Genomic DNA, 23540 nt, shown 5'->3' on the forward strand with positions numbered 1-23540 from the left:
AGTGTGATAGCAGCCAGTCTTCCACTTTTTCTTTCAGTTCTCGTCCGAGTTCAAGCGCTTGCCTTTGAGATGTCCTTTTAGCGTGCCAAACAGATGGAAGTCGCAGTGAGACATGACCAAACTGTAGGGCGGATGCTCAAGCTGCTCGCACTTCAACTTATTCAGTACACTTCGTGTGACCTGCAAGACGTGTGGACAAGCGTAATCGTGGAGCAGGATCACTCCACTTCCTCACTAACTTGTTGAACACACAGTCTCTCCCGTATACAGTCAACATCCGGCGATGAATATCGACCGACTAAACCCTTTCCCCAGTCAGAAATCGGATAATACGTCGCTGCCCTTCAATCGTCGAATGTTTCTTGTGAACGCTATTATTTCCTTACACATACTGCCGAGTCAATTCGACTTGGACGGAACACATAATTGCCTGATTCTCTCCTGCATTATGTGAAAGTTAGCCACGCATGGGCACAACCATACCGGACACTACATTCTCTCCTTAGATGTCGCAGTACTATATTTCAAAGCGATATATTCCTATTTCAATATACGTTTGGTTTCTACGACGTTTCATGCCTTTTCATTTGAAAGTTCCTTGTATATACGACCTCGGGGTACGGGACTTAATGAGACCGCGAATGCACTTTTGGTATACGTGGTCCCGCACACAATATCAATAAATCCACATAATACCGCCGTTGTATGTCCTTCGTGACAGATTATGATTGTGGGTTCAAATCAATTATGCTAACATATACTCCGGTGTTCCGCAAGGATCAAATCTCGGACCACTTCTATTCCTTATGTTTATTAATGATATAACTGAAAATTTGGATTGTAAATGTTTGATGTATGCAGATGACCTCAAAATCTACAAAACTATTGTAAATTTGGATGATTGTTTGGTGCTCCAAAATACTATTAATAAAATACTACTTTGGTCTCAAAACAATGTACTACCTTTAAATTGTAACAATACCTTTTCAATGAATATTACGAATAAAACAAATCCAATTTTTTTCACTTACAACATAAATGATACTCCAATTAGAATTTTAGATACTATTAAAGATTTAGGTTGTTTTTGACAGCAAATTGCTTTTCAAACATCATCTTGAGAATATAACTTCCAAAGTGAGAAGGAATCTTGGAATTCTTAAATGGATGTCCAAAGAGTTTGTCTGGTAAAACATGCCTTATTCTTTATTATTCCAATGTTAGAAGTCATCTTGAATATTGTTCAATTATATGGAATAGAAATATAGATCATATATCTACTACTCTAGAGACAATTCCAAATCTTTTTCTTGCTTGATTACGCTGGAAGTTTAAGTTATGAAGGTATGTCCTTGGATGAAGTTAGGATGTCCTTAGGTATTTTAAGGTTGTCTGAAAGAAGGATTATTTTGGATCTTAAAATGCTACATTCAATTCTTCACGGTAATTTGAATCTGTTATCAATAATAACTCTGTAAACAACCAGTTATCATATAAGAAATCCGTTAATATTTAAACCCATTCAGTTTCTCAATGATGTTCCTTTGTATAAAATTTTATCAGTAGCCAATGATTTTGCCAGTGTTATTGACATTTTTGATCATAATTTTAGTAATACACAGTTATATAATTATTTCGTTATCAGCTCAGTGTAGTATTTTCTTTTATGTAACAAAATGTTTATTTTATGCATGATTTTTTTTTCCTTTTCTGTGCATCTATAATTTGTATTCTATAATGTATCGTGCTGATTTTTGTTATGTGCATGTTATTTGTATGGAAATTGTAAGTGGGCAGTTCTGTCTGTAATTTCCAGTATGCAATAAAATAATAATAATAATAATAATAATAATAATAATAATAATAATAATTATTATTATTATTATTATTATTATTATTATTATTATTATTATTATTATTATTATTATTATTATAGTTTGTCCACGATGCTGTTACACAAATATTAATGCCCAAATGTAAATATGGTTACTGCCCTTGTCCTAATATAAACAGTAAAGCATATTCATAATCTATATCAGTGGTGTCCAATTATAATGAGCCTGAGGGCCATAACCGTCTTTACTAGTAAGGTGGAGGGCCGCAGCTAATAATAATAATAATAATAATAAATTATTATTATTATTATTATTACACTACAAAAGAAACATATAAAAAATATTTTTGAAATATTACATACGGTGCCTTCCATTTCAATTCAGGCAGAGCATGTACCATCACCATCTCAGATATTGTTGAAACTTTTTTATGGCAACTAGACATGTTTTTAAGAGACCCATATTTTTTTGTTTTGTCGAAAAAAATTTTCCCGCCAAGTAATGGGCCATCAAAGACAGGGAGTACAATTTATGAATTGTAGAAGACATGGAAAATGATTAATTTCGGAGCCTCACCATTCGGCTATGGAGACAGGTAGAGTTATAATTCTTGTTGTGGTATGTACATAGGGATATAAATAAACTATATTTTATTATAGTTTGGTTTGCGCATGCGTATCTTTTTGTACATAAATTAACAAATGAACGTCAATTTATCTGAAAAGTCGAAGTTTGCGAATTTTTTTCGAGCACTTCCGGTTCGAATTTTAAAATTCTGTTTTCACGGTTGGTAAGACCTAGTTACCCGCTTTCCGAAAAAAAAATTGTATCGCTTCTGTGGTCAACCGTTTTGTCGCAAAAAATTCGAGAAATTGTAAAATTTTCAAAAATCGCCATTTTTGGGCGCCATTTTCTCGAAAACACCATTTTTTAAAATTCTGAAATTTTGTCAGATGGTTCAACTTTACCTGAATAATAAACACACCAAATACCATTCTCGACCAATGCTTCATGGATTAACTGCAGCCTTTTAAAGTTATCGAAGTTTCGCTAATTTTGATGTCACAGTTAGCAACACTGGGAACAATAAAAGTGCAATGATTTGATGATGTTTGTGGTTCATATTCATTAAATGAAGAATAAAAGGTTTTCTTGGCTGGTTTTTTATTATTTTGAACAAAGAGGCTCTTTGAAATAGTAAAATGAGCCCCCCCCCCCTACTCCGTTTTATTAAACTGAAGTAATCTGAGGTGGAAATTACGATTACGAAACACACAAATTTTAAGTTTACTTGAAATGGCCATCCAATGAATTCTGATGATCTATAAAAGGCTTAAACTATTACCTCAGTATGATTTGGAATGCTCCAGACAAAGTCTCAATTAAGTGCGATGTCACTACAGTGATCGAAAAATGACAAAAAGTTAAAAAAAAATCGAAACATTTTCTTACGCGTTCCAAAGAAATTTACTGAATTTTTAAACAGAACAATCCCAGTATAAAAATGGGTCACTCGGAATTTTATAGTATTCGACTAAAGTGTGTCGGTCCGCAACCTGAGAGGGAAGTGTGTGTGTGTGTGTGTATTGTGCAAAATTTAAGTTAGCTGCTACTGCGTTGCTAGAAATCAAAGGTGCAACCTGTATTGAAGCTGTCATGAGTGACCTATTTCCTTTAGTAGTATGATCCGTAGAAAATGACAGCTGTCTTCTTCAAGAATGTGGAGAATGTCCTGGAGTGAAAGAAATAAGTGTGGTGTCTTTAATTATTGATCGTGATGAAAATGAAAGTGGTTACGTATGCCATATGGGAAAATAATGATCTCGTTACAAAAAACCTGTGCCACTTTCTGTTTTCGTATTGTACATTGCCGGTTTAACTGAAAGAATTGTAATTCATGACTACATCAAGAAAATCCAAAGAGAATCAATTGCTACCGAAAACCACCGTATAAAATTTCAAGATACAAATTCTATTTTACTTCATGTGGACTTCGTTGAAAACTGGACTGTTATTCTGCAAAGTGAAATTCAGAGTTATCACCGAAATATGAAACAATTGACAGTTTTGTTGTAATAAACGTGGATAAAACACACGATTCGGCTCATGTACTCATAGTCATAGACAAAATTCTAAACATACTCGAAGAAAAGCGAAAATATATTTTATAGAAAAAGGTTTGAATACGTGAAAATAGATGTCTACAATTTCCCAAACCGTGTCAGTGATTTCTGATGGTGCTGCATCCCACTTTAAAAATCGCTTTCAGATGTTCGAGATGCAGACAGGTCCGATAAAGCAGTGTTTTTGCAGTGAAACCGGCCATGCAAGGGTCTCTGCGACGGTAGTGGGGAAGGGGGGGGACAAACAATGTGGCAACGCGCCATAGCCTTAGGCTAAAACAGATACACAGTATTAAAACCGCAGTAGAAAAAAATGAAATGAAATCTTTAAGTTTTACGTTCCACGCTTATGCCGGTTAGGCTAAAGGAGACGGTGATTATGAGAAATGAATGAAATGGTAAAATTGCAGAACGTTACGAGCTGGGATTGAACCAGGGACCCCAAGCACTGGAAGTGAACGCTCTACCACTGAGCCACCGCGTCTCCACTAAAACCGCAGGAGAATTCGTGAGTATAGTGCAAGTACAAACTCCGGGTATTACTCTCGTTTTGTTACCTGGAACTGAATTCAACGACTTCCGGAAGAAAAAAGGGAAAGTATGCGACCAGTAACTGGTATTCAATGAAGTTATCTTTGGCTTTCGGAAAATTGCGAAGTTTTTATGGCAGTAACGGGTCACCATGAACTAACTTCATACTTCCCCCAAAATCGAAATTTTGCAATTCAAAGTGTAGATTTAAGAAATCTGCAAAAAGGAACTTTTGTTATATACATATATGTATGATAACCAGTGGTGCGTAGCAGAAATATTATGAATAAATCATGAATTACGTGAAGTGCTGTTTATGCTTCCACATGAACCTTCAGCAGGGTACAGGTTTCCAGAAGAGCATAAGAGAAGTGAAAATAAGTGTTTTGTGACTATCGACAATGTGCTACGCAGGGGCGTATCCAGGACAGACTTCTGGGGGGGGGATTGTAATACTGCTACTTAGAGCTACTTTTAAGAGCTCCAAACTCTGGGATGGGTTTTATTTATATATAAATAAAAAAGTTTCTTCTTCTGGGGGGGGGGGCGGCAATCGTCCCCCTAGATCCATTCCTGGATGAGTTATGAGTGAACCAACATCTATCGGAGCATCTGCACGGTTACATGCTATTAGCAAAGAAGACAACCACCAAGCAATAGATTGGTCCATGTAAAAAAAAAAAAAAAAAAAAAAAAAAAAAAAAAAAAAAAAGTGAAATTTTGTTTTCTAAGACCATTTTAAGTAAGTGAACTTGAAATTTGTGTGTTTCGTAATCGTAATTTCCACCTCAGATTACTTCAGTTTAAGAAAACGGAGGAGTAGAGGGAGGCTCATTTTACTATTTCAGAGAGCCAGGGGATATAGTTTATTTATATCCCTATCAAAATAATAAAAAAAAAAACAGCCAAGAAAACCATTTATTCTTCATTTAATGATTGTGAACCACAAACATCATCAAATCATTGCACTTTCATTGTTCTCAGTGTTGCTAACTGTGACATCAAAATTAGCTAAACTTCACAAACTTTAAAAGGCTGCAGTTAATCCATGAAGCATTGGTCGAGAATGATATTTGGTGTGTTTATTATTCAGGTAAAGTTGAACCATCTGACAAAATTTCAGAATTTTAAAAAATGGTGTTTTCGAGAAAATGGCGCCCAAAAATGGCGATTTTTGAAAATTTTACAATTTCTCGAATTTTTTGCGACAAAACGGTTGACCACAGAAGCGATACAATTTTTTTTTCGGAAAGCGGGTAACTAGGTCTTACCAACCGTGAAAACAGAATTTTAAAATTTGAACCGGAAGTGCTTGAAAAAAATTCGCAAACTTCGACTTTTCAGATAAATTGACGTTCATTTGTTAATTTATGTACAAAACGATACGCATGCGCAAACCAAACTATAATAAAATATAGTATATTTATATCCCTATGTACATACCACAACAAGAATTATAACTCTACCTGTCTCCATAGCCGAATGGTGAGGCTCCGAAATTGACCATTTTCCATGTCTTCTACAATTCATAAATTGTACTCCCCGTCTTTGATGGCCCATTACTTGGCGGGAAAATTTTTTTCGACAAAACAAAAAAATATGGGTCTCTTAAAAACATGTCTAGTTGCTATAAAAAAAGTTTCAACAATATCTGAGATGGTGATGGTACAATTTTATATTTTTTTTGCCTGAGTTGAAATGGAAGGCACCATACCTATTCAATGTGACTAATGAGGGTGATTAGCAGCGTTTACAAGGGCTGGGGTATCTACATCCATTCCTCTTGTTGTAAAAGATGTAACCCGCAAATGATGTAAAAGAGAAGAATCTCCAAGGCAGCTTCTGGAGCGATTCTTTACAATTTTCATGATGGAAAATGCACTTTCACACAGATAAGTACTACCAAATATTGACACTATTTTCCGACACAACTCACAAAAGTTAAGGAAACGTTTGTTAGAAAGTAGTCTGAAAAATCTACTCCTCTCTTTGTACCTGTCTGAAAGATTGGCCTGAAGCCTGAAGGTCACAAAGTTCGAACTGTAAGTTTGGAGGTTGTTCTTCGATGTCTATTGTCAATGCATTAGTAAATAATGAAATGTGTTTTTTTAGTTTGTCAAAATCTTAGAATCTCGCATTAAATCCATTCTTGATACTCTCGATGTCTTTACAAAACTCAGAAAAATTAAATGCTTCCTTTTGAAAATCTGTGAGACGATTGCAACTTGGAAAGTATGCTAAATTGTGTTTATCACAAGAAGTGGTGTATTTCTTGCGCGCTATGGCTTCTAGGCAAAGTTCAAGGAAAAAAGGGTCTTATTTAAGAAGCTAGATAAATATATATTCGTTCATTGAAGTAATCGTCCCTTTCAGCAACGATTACATTACCGACTCCAGTGTTGCCGTGGATGCCCGCGCCTTTTTGTTGTGTGGAAGCGCTAAATGGATGCCTTATTCTGAAAGAAGAGTGGAAACATTAAAAGAATAAATGAATATAAATTAAAATATTATTAGTTATAACAATCGTAAATCATGAAAGCTTTGTGGGCCGCAGAAAATGGTTTGGCGGGCCGCATGCGGCCCGCGGGCCGCCATTTGGACAGCCCTGATCTATATTATCACTATCCATTTTGACATAAATAAGTTGAAATAATATACAGTATATAATAAAATAAATGACTTACCTGTGTGATCTTTGTTATTATTTATTTATTTATTTTTCCTGTATTTCGGTAACTATTCAGCCACATTTGCGACGAACGAAAAACTCAACAAAAGCAATAGCACAGCGTCTGTATATTTTCAAAAATATAGGGCAAATTAAAAAAAAAAGTACAGGTAAATAATCTACTGTATTATATACATAAATATATAAGTATATAAATAAAGATGAATACTTTATGTAGAAATAATACAGTTGTAATTAAATCGTCACAATTTCAAACTAGGTAAAACAATAAATTGAAGCAGTGCAGTTTATAAGTTGGAAATGCATCAGTATAGTAGTTCTAAATTTTCAAATCGCATGCACATTAGCAACATCTGTTGCTGTGACTCTAAAAATTAGCGTGATTGTTTACTATTTAGAATTGCCGTGACTCATGAGACATTTGTCTGTGTAAGTAGGATTTGGTTTTCCGAGGCTTGTGTGCTTTTGTGGAACAATTGTTTCTACCTGAAGATGAACTTCAGAAAAGTTCGGAGAAACATTGCAAAATTGTTTATAGACGTAATCTGAACTCGTTATATGAACTAAACGAGGCCATCATAACATTCATTCAAAGCATCTCACCACTCAAACTGTCAAAAGCTTTTACAACAAGTTAAAACGTGTCAGTGCGTGCTTGGTACCCATTGAGTACATTTTTGTGTAGATATGTGTGTATGTAAATATTGTACAGAGCGTTCAAGAAGTCTCTATACACCTGAATCGTGGCAAGTCAAAGTCGCATTCAAAGTCACATGAAATAAAATTTTATGCGAAGGTTTACAACACTGCTATATTATCGCCTTGCGTGAAGTTCCTTTCTTAGATTCCAGTCGGCAAAGTGACGTTGAAGTGATTGTTGCATCTGGTTAGCGGTCTCTGAAACAATGGTGTTAACTTTGAAACAACGAATATTCCTGGTTAAACATATGTTCCGTGAACAAGGTGAGTACAAACAGACAGTCAAAGATAAGTTTGCAGCTAGGTTTCCGGATACACCGGTTCCGAATCGTCACACTGTAAGGGCACTGATGGATAAATTTGGAATGGTAAGGGACTATGATCGAAGTGGTAGACCGTCAGTGCTCGATGAAGAAAAAATGCTACACATATCGGATGCAATCCAATGTAGTCCCCATAAACCACTTCGAAAATTTGCCCAGGAAGAAGCCATAAGTGTTGGTACGGCACAAAAGGCGGTTCGTAAGAAACTACGTCTTATCCCGTATAAGGTGAGAGCGGTGCAGCAGTTACTTCCTCCCGACAGTGTAAAACGAGTGCAGTATTATGAATTTGTAATTGGTTTACACGGTTTGTTATGGACAAGTCTGACGATATTTTTTTTTTAGAATTATTCTTTTTTTTTTACTGATGATGCCTGGTTTTATTTATCAGGTTACGTCAATGCCCAGAAGTCACGTTTGTGGTGTGCAGAAAACCCACATGTCATACATGAAGTTCCTCTGCATGACCAGAAGGTAGAGGTGTGGATTGCAATATCCAGAAGAAGAATAGTCGGCCCATTTTTTTCAGACAAACAGTAGAGTCAACTCGTTATTGTGAAATTATTCACCATTTCATGAGAGAACTAACGGAAGACGAAATTCGCAATGCTTGGATACAACAAAATGGCGCTACAGCACATACAGCTCGCCAATCAATGAGATTACTGCAAGAGGTTTTTGGAGATCGAATAATTTCAAAGGGATTGTGGTCACCTCAGTCTCCTGACTTCTTTCCTCCGGATTTTTACTTCTAGGGGTTATGCAAAGAATTCTGTTTATTAGGGAAACCCCCACACGCTACAAGAACTCGAAACAGCTATTCAAGATTTTGCTCATAGCATTTCACATGAACAACTTGTGAGAGTATTTGAGAACAAGAAGAAACATATGCAAGCATGTTTGGAAGCTCATGGGGGACATTTCCAACATTTGCTGTGAAAATGTGTGTTAAAATGTGTGTATATATGCTACGCTCTCTACATAGTGCTTTTATGCCATAAAATATAATAAATTTTGAGTAAAATAATTTTCTCGTGGCTTTGAATATGTGACAATTCAGGTGTATAGAGACTGTTTGAACGCTCTGTATAATGCGAGATGTTTAATGTGTTCAGCATCCAAATTACAATCAATTGTACTGTAGATGCACAATAAGTTTTTACTCACACTGTAGTAAAAATAATGTTACTTGAGTAGTGACGTTCTCAGTCGCCATAGTTATTGAAAGTTAAGGACTGAAATTCGATAGTTTGATGCTTACGCTTAATTCTTTGTTCTTGGTAGTGAAACTTATGTTCAGCATCGAGGATTTAAATCTAAAACACCACACAATCAGCATTCAGAATTAGCTTTCGCACAGAAATCATCATTCTATACGAGAACCAGGATCCATAACTCTGAACGTGAAAAGTCCCAAGAAGAGAACTCAGTTTCCAGCCTCTGTTAGAGATCCACAGCTGCAGAGATGAATTTTGACAGCAGTATAAAGCCTTTTATTTAAGCGTTTCATCACAACATGAAATGTTGCCAGTTTATATAATATTTCTCCTCACGGACGGCGCAGTCAGTGGTCAGCGCAGCCAGCAGTTCTCCATGCCAAAATCACTTGCCCTTAGAGGGACCGCTATGCCCTTCGAAGCACCTAGAAAGCTCATATTCGATGTCTGGCGTCAGTGAATGGAGCGCTTCAGAAATCTCGATAGCTACTGGAAGATAACACGTCAAGCGTCAAAACTCGAAGCCAATATAGGAAGACTAGCCAATTAGTGCAGTGCGCACAATTCTATGTAATTATACATCTTATGATCTTCAACAACTTGGGTCTATTACTGGAAATATATAAGTAAAATTTTTACATTGTCCTTTAAACACTAGCCTCTTACGCATTTCGAAGAATTCTGAGTGATTATCCGAGACGGATACGGTTGTTAATTGCGCTTACAATTCTCTTTAAACAAGCTTGTTTTCTAACAATAACTATTTTGTTGTTCCTTTTTGTTTAACTTTTGTGGTCAGATACGACCACTGCATTATCAAGAATGTAAATTAGATTAATAATTCTTTATCTAAACGCAATGTGTATAATTATTTTTGTATGCAAGTTAGCATCATTTCCAATTTGCTGTAACTCGTCTATTGCAATTTACTTTGATATTCGCATAGTTATATGTACATTTAAGTGACATTGCGTAACTGCATTGTCCACATTGTCGACACGCACGATCCAAGGAATATTCAAAATTGTTCAAATACATTTTAATGGTTATTTAATTTGAGTTAACAGTGGTTGAAAAGTGTTTCTCTTGAGAGCATGCTACCCGCACAAGCTGTGTTCAGGCAATATAAATGTGCTGCGTTATTCTTTGGTTTGTTCAAGATTGTGCAGAAATTTTGTGAGGAGTGCATTATAATGCACTTACTACGTTAATCATTATATATAATTTTCTTGTTTTAGGTTACTTCAAAAATAAAGGGGTGTCAATGGTGCTTGACATGAAAATAGCTGATGATCTATCACTAGTTGAGATACAAAGAGAATTTGTTGAACGTTACAAATCAAAGAACACTGGTTCCACAGCAACTCCTCTGTTCACATCGTCTTGTCCAGGTCAGTTAATGTAGTATTTCAGTTGTATATTTTTATTTACTACTACTCATCTTTCTCTCTCCTTAGCCAAAAATTAGTGGGTAACGTTGTAGGACTCAGTTCTTTATATACTTTCTACTAGTTGTTTATCTGTTTATATGATCGATTTTTCATGATATCATCCAATATTTCATTTATAGTATTCCACTTACGGTACTTCTTTTAACATTTTCCTCTAGCATTATTTTAGTTCACTCTAAAAGGAGGATTAAATGCTCAATTTCATACTTTTTTCTTTTCTGTGTTATTGCCAGAATGCATCAGATTTAATTTCTTTCTATACGAATCTTCGTGTGTATTAACCCTTTCGTGCATGAATTAAGTTCTCATTGACATGTAATGATAATTTTTTCTTTTCTTACAAATTGTACTTGATGTACTATGACATGTAAAACCGAAAATTTTAAAATTTGATATTTTCTTAGCAGAATTTAATTATCTTTATTCCGCTTGAATGGACTTCATGCATTTTGGGTAAGAATCATTTCTGAATTGCGATACATAAAGTTTGCAAAATTACACTAAAAAAAAAAAATGTAATAAACGTTATATTGTAGAAAACTTGCCAAAGAGGTTTTGGTATAAGTAATAAGAGTTAAAAATCAACATATTCAACAAAATCGTACATGTAAACACGACTCTGTGACCTTCCCGAAATTTTCATCCCTAAACTTTCGGCTTTGTGGGTATACAGGGTCGTATCCAGAAGTTGTAGGACTATTTTTTTTTATTTTATTTTATTTTTTTTTTTTTTATTTTAGTATTGAACATTTTGGTACGTCGACTTAATACTCATCAAAATAGGCCCCTTGGGCATTCACACACTTCTGGTAGCAAGCCTTCCAGGTCGCAAAGGCCTTCTGGAAGTCGTTCTCCGGGATGCCGTTCAGCGCCCTCATCATCGCCGCTTGGACCGCTTCCACCGAGTCGAAACGATGCCCTTTGAGCTGCCTCTTGATACGGAGGAACAGGAAGAAGTCTGGCGGTACCACATCAGGGCTGTAGGGGGTGGGGGTGAGGCGACGTGGAAACGCCGAATTTGGTCAGGAGATCCCTCACAATTGACGCGCCGTGGCACAACGCGTTGTCAGGGAGCTTGCATTTCCCCACCAGGTCTGGTCGCACTCGTGTGATCCGATTTCGAGCCGTGTGAGCACTTCCACGTAAAATCTTGCATTTACACTCTGTCCAGGAGGTACAAACTTCTTATGGACAATGCCACGACGGTCGAAAAATGCAATCAACATCGATTTCACTTTCGATTTCGACATTCTGGCCTTCTTTTTACGGGGTGATTGTGCGGCTCATGGTATCCTCCTTGTAAGCCTGCGTAAGCATGTCCTTGGTTTCGGTCGCTGATTTTCCCAGTTTGACGCAAAACTTGATGGCGTACCGCTGCTCCAAATTTCGCTCCATCGCAACTGACGACGAGGCGTCACAGCATGAGGTCACTAACACAGTGGTCCACACTCAACTAACGCACACAGGCCACTGCCGCCGGTCGACACTTGTTCCCAAGGCTCCCCTCAATAACATCCGGCCTTGCAGCCCCCCTACATTGCTCCGCGCGCACCGAAAAAAATCAGTCCTACTACTTCTGGACACGACCCAGTATATTGGTTTATGTTACGTCTACCTTTGAATGGCATGAATTGCCCGGCAATGCATTGATACTCTTCATCATTCACAGCAAATTCGAACCTGTCCTTCAGTTTATTCAGTACGTATCATAACTTATAAAGTCTGTTGTTCGCATCTCGAGGCTGTGAATTACCATAGAAATGAAGATATTTCCATACGAGGTCAAACCGGTTTACTGACATTACGTTAGCTACAACTTTACAAGTTAACACTTCATCGTAAGACCAACATTTTCGTGTTCCTTCCCATTTTGATTCGCATACAGATTCTTCTGAAACAATGTCATTTAGAACGTCATCTATAAATAACTACGAAAACAAATCAGTTTGTTCATTTCTTGTAATATTTACATTGTTATTTTTAAGAAATGGAGAAACATTCTGAGAAAACTTATTGCCATATTTTGACCACCTCACTTTTACTTGTCGTCTTTGGTTGCTTCTTTTCATAGGAGGATCTTCAGTTTCTTTTTCTTCATTCGCTTATGCTGATTCACTTATGTCATCCTCAATATACTGAGTAACATATGTTAAGGCAGTTTGTGTGTACAGGTCTACCTGTTCCTGATTTCAGGAAAGATGGTCTTTTTGGGAGATGTTCTGAACATACTAATTTTGTCTGCCATAATGTGTTGGAGTCAAGTGTAGTGACATCAACTGGAAATCGAACTTAGATTTCACACATATATTAGTCAGAAGTATTGAAGAATCTCATTGGTTACCAGAGAGGCTCCAGTTATATTTTTGTGAGTAGCAAACACCACTTTTTGCAAAACAATCATATCTTCAATAGATGAATGAAGTCCACTACAGTGGACAGATTGTTGCAGACAAATGTGCTTCAAGTGGATGCTGTCCATTACAAGGGGCATGTCTGGTTGATTTTTGTAGATACAAGAACAAAACCAGATAATATCATAATGTCAGCTTGTTTCAGACATTGTAACAAAGAAAAGAAAAATAAAATATATCACTTGCTTGGCACACCCTCCATAGAAGATGTCAGTAGATATTTCAGAAGAATTCGCCACAAATCTTTCATGCCTGTTTCAAGTGTGCACCGACGACATCACACCCTTGCTTTTTAAGTTTCACGCTAAGTGGCAGAAAAATTCAGAGCGTCAGGCCACCCAGGTAACTTTTATTGAAAAAGAATGCAATTGGGTTGCGAGTAGAGAGTTCCGACAGAACACAATCGTAACCAATCAGCAGTGTTCACTCTAGTGGACGTTATGCACGAAAGCGTTAATCGGGGCCTTTAATTTTTGCGTGCGATCTAATTGTATATATATTACTTATTTGGTATCATAATAAGACTTATACGAGGGTAGTGAGTATTGGGGATGTACTAATGAAGTAATATTGGATTGAATAAAATGAACATACCTGGGTTTATACTGTTCTAGTACGGATTTATTTCCCCTTTTTGATAATTAATTCATTTAATGGCCTAAGGTGAAAATCATATCACACTCAGAGAGATTTCCAGTACATATCTCTTTTCCTGTCAATCTCGGGCCCTTCTCTTGTCATTCTGGTAGTTATGATGTCCTTTCACTTAAGGATTGCGAAAAACGTCGGACAGAAATACTACCAAGAATAATCCTTTGTCTCACTGTATTCTGGATTTTATTCAGAAGTGACTTCTAGATTCAGTTCGTCAGTTTTCTACCATTGAACCCGTGCACTAAAGAATGCGGAATCCAGACAGGGTGACATGGTCAGGTTAGAGCAATGTACTCATAGAAAATACAGTAAAACCTAAATAGATCGTTCTCTCTAAGTATGATACAAAAATTCTACTAGGGGCCATTGAATATCAAGCGCATTCGAATTTCATATATCAGGAAATAAAATGAGCACAAAATAAGAAATACTATAAACTTTAGTGTTATAGGAACCAACGAAGAAAAATAGCATCCGTGGTTTGAATTCACAGTTCACAGACAGACAGTATATAATATAGCCAATGCAGGCGTAGTAAACACTGGGTCGTTAATATACACTGTCTTGCTGAAGCATCACATCATTTATTTAATTAGAAATAATAATAATAATCACAAAGTAATAATAATAATAATCACTGTCACCAAATACCACATAAGTCACATAAAGGTAGCAGTCACAGAAACACAGAAACCAGATCTAATGCTGTCTCTTTCCACCGTTAAAAAGCACTAGGAAGAGTTTAATTTAGAAACTTAATTACAGAGCTCATAGCGAGTCACTTTTTATATATATATACTCTAAAAGTTACTTTGTTTCAAGTTGATGACTAAAAGTTACGTTTTGGGCGGTAAAATAAATTTTTCGTGTGATTTATGTTTTGCATTGGCAATTTTCTAAGAAAAATAATATAAAAATAAATAGAAAAGTGCAGAAACTTGTTGCGTTACTCTTCTGAAAACCGTCATATGCAGCTATACTGCCACATGTGAAACAAGTCGTCAGCTTTATTCTCACTTCAGCCTTTATTCTTTCTAAAGCACAGTGATTGATTGGTGGGTGCTTAAGCTCTCAAGAGGGGTTTGTCATCGATGTGTAATTTTTTGTCAAGGGTTGGCCATCCAGATGGGCAGATTTCACTTGGATTGCCAGTGAGTTAGAAATTTTCTACCTGGCTTAAATTATTCATGTTTATTCTTTTTGTGTCGAGGGAACTGTTTTTCAGAGGAAGGAAAACTGAGAAAATCTAATATTGAGAGCATGTTGCCCAGTCTTTACACACCTTGATTACAGGAATGAAGGTTATATTCGAGTGTAAGTTTCTAAATCATTTCCTGGAATTTTCTTGCTCTCTCAATGTCAAAGTAAATCCCCAACAATAATGCACTTTTGTTAATAATTTTTGTGGATATCACATCATACATAAATATAATTTAAGATTTGTGTATTGTTAGTAAATCCTTCTCAATGAAACGTCGGCTCATTCAAAGTATTGAAGGTAACATGAAAAACATCTTGATACATACGTCTAGACGATTATCTTTTCTATTATCAACGAGGGAGGATCAATAATTCTTTGGCCTAGAGTAGAAAGAAAAGAGATACGATCTTCATTTTTTTTAAATTTCTCACGTAGTCTTCCTAGACCTCAATACATTTTGCCAATCTATGTTGCAACATTTGCATACCCTTCAAAAAAACTTTCATGTAGACTGTCAACCTTCAAATTCGGAAATAGGTAGAAACCACTTGGAGCCAAGTCTGGTGAATAGGATGGGTGCTCGATCAATTCGAAGCCAGCATCATGAATGGCTGCCATTGCAACTGTTGACTTGTAGATTGCAGCATTGTCCTGCTAGAAGAGTACTTTGACTAACAACTTTCTTCTTCGTTTCTGTTTACGGTTTCGCGCAAGCTTCGGATATTAAGTTTGCGTAATAGCCACCTGTAATTGTCTGCCCACATGGCAAGTAGTCAATGAATAAAATTCCTTTAGCATCCCAGAAGACTGATGCCATTATCTTCCCGGCGCTGGGTACAACGCGGAATTTACGGATACATGGGGAACCTTGGTGTTTCCACTCAATAGATTGCCGTTTTGTCTCCGGATCGAAATGATGGACCGAAGTCTCACCCATGGTTACAAATTGCTTGTAAAACTTCCCTAGATTACGCTTTATCCTGGCGAAAAGTTCTTGGGAACGAGCCACTCGCTGCCTCTTCTGATCTATGGACAACGTTCTTGGCACCCGTCGGGAAGATAACTTTTTCATGTTTTGAACATCGACCAATATTGACTGCGTTCAGCCATATGACACGTTAGTCTCCTTTACGATTTCGCGTATAATCACTCTTAAATCTGATATAATTGTATCATGAATCTTATTTATGTTTTCTTCATTCGTCACTGTGCATGGGCGACCGGCACATGGTGCGTCCATACACGACTCTCTAACAAGCTTGAATTCGTGACACCATCTCTTTAGAGTTGAATATGATTGGGAAGAATCATAGAATCTACTCACCAATTCTTCATGGATTTGCATTGTGTTTAGTTGTTTTTCCAATAGGAACTTTATCATTGCACGGTACTCAGAAGGCTCCATTTTCAGCAAATGTCACAAAACTGTTTATTCACATACCTGTAATTAGAAAAGAAAATGAGTTACATACTTGAGATTTTACATGTAAGCCTACTAAAGACTACAACACAACATATTAAATTTCTACGGCTGGATCTTATTTCTAAGCCATCAGCCGAAGACTTATTGATCCACCCTCGTAGATGTGTCCAAATACGAAGAAAAAAAATACGAACTTAAAGTATATATCAAATACAAATCAAAAACATGAATAAAAATCAGAAACAAACAATTGTAGATATTAGAGATGTGGTGCGGGACGAGGTAACTAAGTGTAAAGTAGACAGGAGAAAAAGTAGAGAAAAGCCTCTTGACTTTCAGTATTATTATTTACAGGTTGGATTTGCTACGCTGAAAAAACTCACGGTGATTTCATTCTTCCGTATATTAGTAAAACTAAATCACCACAGCAAATCATGGGTACTTTAGTGAAGTCACATCTTTCTAAACTTCTTGAGATCAAGCCGCAGGATATATATTTTGTAACTATTATGCCTTGTTACGACAAGAAACTGGAAGCATCAAGGACGGAATTTTACGATGATGAGCAGAAATGTAAAGATGTAGATTGCGTACTGACGGCAGGTAAGTTTCCAAATTATTTTATGCAGGGTGTTTCAGTCAATTAGTCCCTTTTTCATTTTATCACTGTGACCAAACGAAATATGATAGAGCGCTTGTAGTGATATTGTAATGTACACTGGAGTTCAAAGTTTGTTTTGACATCTGGCAACACTTGAAACGTATACGTACTTCAAAATAGCGCCGCCCTTAACGATGGAACAGAAATCGCATATTGTATAGTGGTATGTTGAAACAAAATCACCCACTACCGTGCAGAGAATTTTTAGAAAGGAGTAAACGTGTTCATCAGCTCCGCACAAAACTGCAATCAAAAGGTTTGTGAATCAATTCCGTGCCACTGGAAACGTGACAGGAAAGAAAATGGCGGCAGCAAGCCTCGCATTCACATAACTGGAAACATCGAGACCATTCGTCGCAGTGTTGTGGACTCTCCAACGAAGAAATCGTTTAGACGTTTCTCTATGGAAAATAATGTATCGTTGACCAGCATCTGACGTATTTTTCGGCAAGATCTACAGATATTTCCCTACAAAACGCATGTATTCCACGGGCTAACGAATGCTAACCGTGTTAAGAGGGAGGCGTTTGCACGTTAATTCGGTGATCACATGGAAGAAAATCATGTGTTGGATAAACTGTGTATGACAGATGAAGTGTACTTCACCTCACGGGAAACGTAAACAGGCAAAATGTTCGTTTCTGCGGACTGCAAAATCCATATTTGATCGAGGAGACCAGCCTTCACCAACTGTCAGTGTGGTGTGCACTGTGAACCAGAGGCTTCATCGGTCTCTTCTTCTTCGATGGATACATCACTGCGGAAAGTTACTAGGAAATGTTGGTGACTTTTCTTCCTGAATTTCGACGGAAAAGGTTCTCATTACGTCGGCAGTGATTCCAGGAGGACAGGGTTGGATCTCAAACGACTGCAGAAGTGCTCAGTCCAGGAGAACTTCAGAAGTGCTCTCCATTCCAAGTTCCAGGATCGAGTGGTATCAAATCGACTTCCGGCCCTCTTTGATTGCGGATTTTCCTGGCCACTCACCAGCTCTGCCTTCAATCTCTGTGATTTTTCCGATGGGATTCCTGAAGGAGAAAGTGTTCAGTATGGCTCCTCGTACACTACAAGACTTGTGGACGGCAATCATTGATTACTGCACACTTGTCGATAGAGATATCTGTAGATGGGTTTTGCAGAACTTGACAATTCGCATGCGGGAGGTTCGCGTTAGGCGTGAAGGATACATTGAACATGTCATACATTCTGTTCGTCAGTAATGTAACTTAGAATAGTATTCTTTATTTTGGTGCTTTGGTTATTTGTATACATTAATTCGTTTTGTCACAGTAATAAAATAAAATCAAGAACTTCACTAGAATGCCTGTGAATGGGATGGCACGAATTCCAGTTTCTGCTGCCATTTGTTTCAGGAAGAGGCGGATTGAGCGAGATGTATGCCTTGACGTCTTGTCTTGGTGCACCCACACCCGATTTTTGTCCCTCATGTAGAGATAGGGAATATCATGGCAATAAACAGATGTCAGGACGTTAGCCTGATAATATTCCGAACTCACCTTCGTATCTCTGGCTACACGATATATGGTCAGTTTGCCGTGGTACGAGTATCCAGCAATGATAAAACGTGTGCCAATACTTTCCTTGAATTCAGTGAACCAACTTTCAAAGTCCCTCGCACCTTCGATAGATAAAAAATTGCAGTTATCGTATAAACATATGCCTCGTCCAGTGTTACAATTAACTCACTTTTCACCGTCCAAGTACCGCTCATACAGCTTTCAACAGTTATTGTGACGTTCCTGGATGTTTTTTGGCAAGAGCTTATGAGCATGCCCCTTCGTCGCTTTACCAACCTCAAATCGTGGTGAATGATAGTGTGCACTGTGTTTACTGATGTCTCGCGATACTCCTTTGTATGGGTGGATTCTCCCTAATTACCAGAGCCCCGACTTCCCGAATTCTAGCTCGTTTACGGCTGACAGGTCGGGCCTTGGTCTGTTTTTGCCCCACACGAATCAACCCACGCCTCGCCTTACCTGCTCTTTTCAACAACTGTGATATGTCATTTTTACCCACAGTGATTCCACGCTCCTTGCACAGTTTGATAATGGCGCTATAACTGTAGTTCACGCCGGAAAGGGCTGTTATGTAGCCCTCCTAATAAGCACTTATTTTTGGCGGCATTTGTCCAGATATGGACTTACCACACCTGTCACGCAAAGTCAGTGGTCCAAGGTGCCCACACTGGCATCTTTCTTCTCTTCCCACTTGGTGGTGCTGCATAAGGTGTATAATTTCGTCACCATATATCGGAAACAACCTCTGTTTTCATTCTGCCATGTTTCTTCTCTGTGGTCGTTTTGATGTCATTTTCCTCCAACGTCGTGCAGTATCTCCTTTTGAAAAAGCACTTATCCGAATCTTCTTCACTACCATCGTATTTTCCATTCTTTCCGGAGACATAATGATCTCATTTCGTATACTAACCTCATCAATAGAAACTCAAAAAGCCAACCCTTCACGTCCTGATATTATCTACTGCAGATTTCCAACCGGTATATCCTACTTACAACAACAGGATTTTTGAAACCTGCTGGTCTCACCCCAAACCAATGCTAAAGTCTTAGAAGCAAAGATGTATTTTTGATAGAAGTTTAACTTTTGAATAGCACTTTACCAGTGGCGTGACGTGACACTTGGATGATTGTTACCGGCTGTTGATACTACAAGTAACTCTAGTTTCTCAGTATCAAAAATCTAGTACTCACTTTTTTTTTTTTTTTTTTTCTTTCAGCGTATCAACCGTTTCAAACTATAGGCATTGGCAACAACTTTTTTGTAGGATCAAATCCTCTTCACCTTCATTTCCTCTTAGCCATTTTGAACAGTGTGGCTCTTCAGGTTCTTCCATTTTTACTAAATATAATCTAAACAATGTCTCAGTGATCTTAGATATTATTCAAAGTCATTTATTTTCTTTCCACAGTAACCTACATCATGAATTTTCTTTTGTAAGATATTGAACAAGATTTCTTACCTTTATGCTATAACAGAAAACAGTTCAGGTAAAAAATCAAAGTCAAAACTTGGAAGGGTTTGATAGAATTTTGCTGCACGAACTCTGGTTTGAGAATCTCATTCGTCGATATTTTTTGTCATGGATTTAGAGAGTCCTAACAGTTCATCTTTAAGGCTATACAGCATATCATTTATCCTACTTCTATAGTTTCACCTTGTGTTTGAGGCTGTTGAGATAATTTTGTTGAGTATATAATCCAGAGCATTTGTTCTTTTTGAAGACTTCGAAAAAAAAGAAGCAAGTCGCGATACAGTAAAAAAAACACCTTACACCATTATGTACAATCAACGGACTTTTCTAAAACTAAATTAAGCCCAGTAGCGGCGATTGGACGTTAAAAGTGGAGGGTCAAGACATCATCTGAATATTTGTATACCAATGTTAGTTTTCCTAGTTGTTTTTAACACTTTGTTTGACGAAATGTTGTATAACAAAAAGGATACTATCTTTATCAGTTAAACTGCCGTATATCGTGTTTCATATTTTGTTAAGTAAATTGACAAGAGCAACGAAGTTAGGTACTAGCTCTCTGTACTCTTAAAGAACGAAAGTGTAAGAAGAGATTTCGATGCTCATGAACATATTAAAATTCTGTCAGGGAAATTGTGTGATCAGATTATTTAATAGCAAATTTGCAAAAGAAATAAATAGAAAGGATAATATTAATCATAGTAATGATTAATGAGGTTTGTTTTGCAAGATTTATATTGAAACTAGGGATTAATGAACAACTTATATTTTTTAATTCCACTCATGCTGCTATTAAATGTATGTTATTACTCTTAAAAAATGAAAGACATTAAATGCTACAAGAATGCTACGACATTTAAAGAAATACGCTATTGCATTATTAATTGCTTTGAATTCCAATTAAAACGCATTTCCTATGGCTGTCTTCATTCCACGGGAAAACAAATAACAAATACGTACTCATGTAACGGTAAATATACATGGCACCATTTTTTCTGTGAACCAGTAATACGCACAAATCTTTATATTTCCAAATGAAACTATATACATTAAGGGGTCACTTAAAAAAAGTAAGGGGGGGCAACTGCCTCCTCTTGCCCCCCTAATCGCCCCCCTGATTAAACATTTGGGCATAACAATGAAAACATAAGACTTATTTATACCTTTGTTTAACAGGAGGCTGCAGCTTCCTACCTCATCAACCATATCAGAAACTCCATCGTATGTTTGAGCAAGTTTTCTGTATTGTAAATTAGTCAGTCAGTCATGCTGCGAAATGCTGAAGACGATTGCTCAGTTCTTTTTCAACACATCAAACTGAATCAAAGTGCAAATTCAACTAGTACGCTAGCCGCTAGATTTGGAAATTTGTTGAATCGAAAGTATTCTATACTAAATTAAAAACAAAATATTTTCAACTTAATTAGCATAAATCCTAAATAATAATAAATACTCAAATTGAAAGGAGAGCGGGAAACATATTGCCCGTAGATTTAACGCCCACATATAATATCGTATACTTAGCGCCCAGAAAATATTTGATGCTTATCAGTGTGCTTGGGTTGACCAAAGAGAGAACTAGTTTATATGTATAAATGTAATTTCGTACTCATATAATCTATCCCCGTCCCCTCTCTTTTGACGACTAAAGAATAAGGATTTTTCACTTGAAAGATCCTGCTATTCTTGCTGCACAATTGTCATGTCACTTTTGAAACCCTTAGGCAAGTTGAAAGAAATGTGTTCTTTTCTTACTCTTCTGTTCACCACCGTCAGCTCTAACACCCTGACTTTTCTTGTACATATGTAATTACGTACAATTTAATTACGACTTAAGAGCATTACCATATCACCTATGAGATTGTCATATAGCTATGGATATGAATTCATGTGCCAGTGTTATTTTAAAATTTATATAGTTTTAAATAATAATAATTACACGCACCTTAATGCAAATACTTCTGCATGGAAAACGGCAATTATTTATGCACATTGCATAACTTCATTTCCTATCGTAAATACAGGGTGTCAAGAAATTCAAATGGCAAAATTTGCTGGGTAATTCTTTATATGAAATGAAAATAAAACGTTCTAATAAACATGTCATAAAACGACTCCTTTCAGTGTTATAAGCCGCCCTAAACGCAATCAATTACATTTTAAACCCTAGTTTGAAAATAATGGAACATATCGCAAGTAGTTAAAGAAATTCGGAAGAATTAGTATTTCTTCTATCTAAATATCCATACAAGGATACACTTTTAACCCCAGGACTACCAGGTGGGTCCATTTCACTCGTACGCATATTTTATTTAATAATTACTAAGGCTTAGTAAGTATTGAGATTCAATGGCATTTCCCTGGTTGTGTTCTTGTATTATGTTATTTATTTATTTATTTATTTATTTTTTTTATCATTTCCGTGAGTCAAGTGATAGTGTTTAAAATTTATAGCATTGGGTACCGAGTGAGTCCATTAAACTCGAGCCTTAATGAAGAAATATGAGGATAGATTGAGATTGTGGCTCGTAGCGGAGTTAACGTTCTGATAATCTTCTGACTGTCCCAATGAAGTCAGATATAACATATTGCAACTTTGTGTGTTATTATGTAGTTTGATTGATTTAATTATTTGCAATTTTGCTGATTTTAGTAGCAGTTTTTCTTTATTTATTCACTTATTTATTTATTTATTCACTGTATTAATTTTTCCATTGTATGCATTTGCGTATCCAGGGGGAGTTTTCGGGGATCTGAACTCCCAAGAACCAAAATTTTAAAAAGTTGATAGAATAAAACCTAAATTTGCGCTTTCAGTCTCCACATTGACAAAAAGAGTTTTCCAGAGTAGGACACTGACCCCCCGAATAGAAATCCTGGCTTTGCCACTGATTGTATGTAAAGTTTTGTTTATTGTTAGTGTGTTTTGATCATTGCACGTGGTAGACTAACAGATCACTAACAATACACGTCACTATTGATGGTAGAGGAGGAATATTTTTGGTAAATCAATAAACGATGAAGAAATTGATTCCCGAAAGACAATAAGATATTAGCAGACTTATATACAAATGCAACTGAAGTTTCTTGTTCAGGTACCGATATTGAAATGAGACGTTGAGTAGTTTTCTTATTCAGAGAATGGGTTAGAAGTTTGAAGTGTAGCACCTACAGCTAATGCAAAAAGCACGTGCTAATGCAAAAAGCAAAACTCCGGAGAAAAGCGATCCTACAAGGACTGCCTTAGGTTTTGATGACAACATCGGCGCTATTAGAATACCTGATGACGAACTGTTCCTAATTCGTGAAGTT

At 36.7% G+C, this 23540-nt stretch overlaps 1 protein-coding gene across 3 annotated transcripts in view; it reads left to right on the forward strand.

The window, feature by feature from the left end:
- Window positions 1-23540, forward strand: part of LOC145670279 (putative cytosolic Fe-S cluster assembly factor AAEL012261) — a 262772-nt gene that overhangs the window by 182362 nt on the left and 56870 nt on the right. For 2 of the 3 annotated variants that reach the window (XM_081738716.1, XM_081738719.1), the window contains 2 exons: window positions 10656-10808; window positions 16912-17160. In XM_081738716.1, the coding sequence (XP_081594842.1) occupies window positions 10656-10808; window positions 16912-17160 (402 nt within the window). The remainder of the gene's footprint in view (window positions 1-10655; window positions 10809-16911; window positions 17161-23540) is intronic. The other variant, XM_081738717.1, reaches the window with a different exon arrangement.

This window comes from Thermobia domestica, chromosome 14 (assembly GCF_964235325.1).
Source record: "Thermobia domestica chromosome 14, izTheDome1.hap1.1, whole genome shotgun sequence".
Classification (NCBI taxonomy): Eukaryota; Metazoa; Arthropoda; class Insecta; order Zygentoma; family Lepismatidae; genus Thermobia; species Thermobia domestica.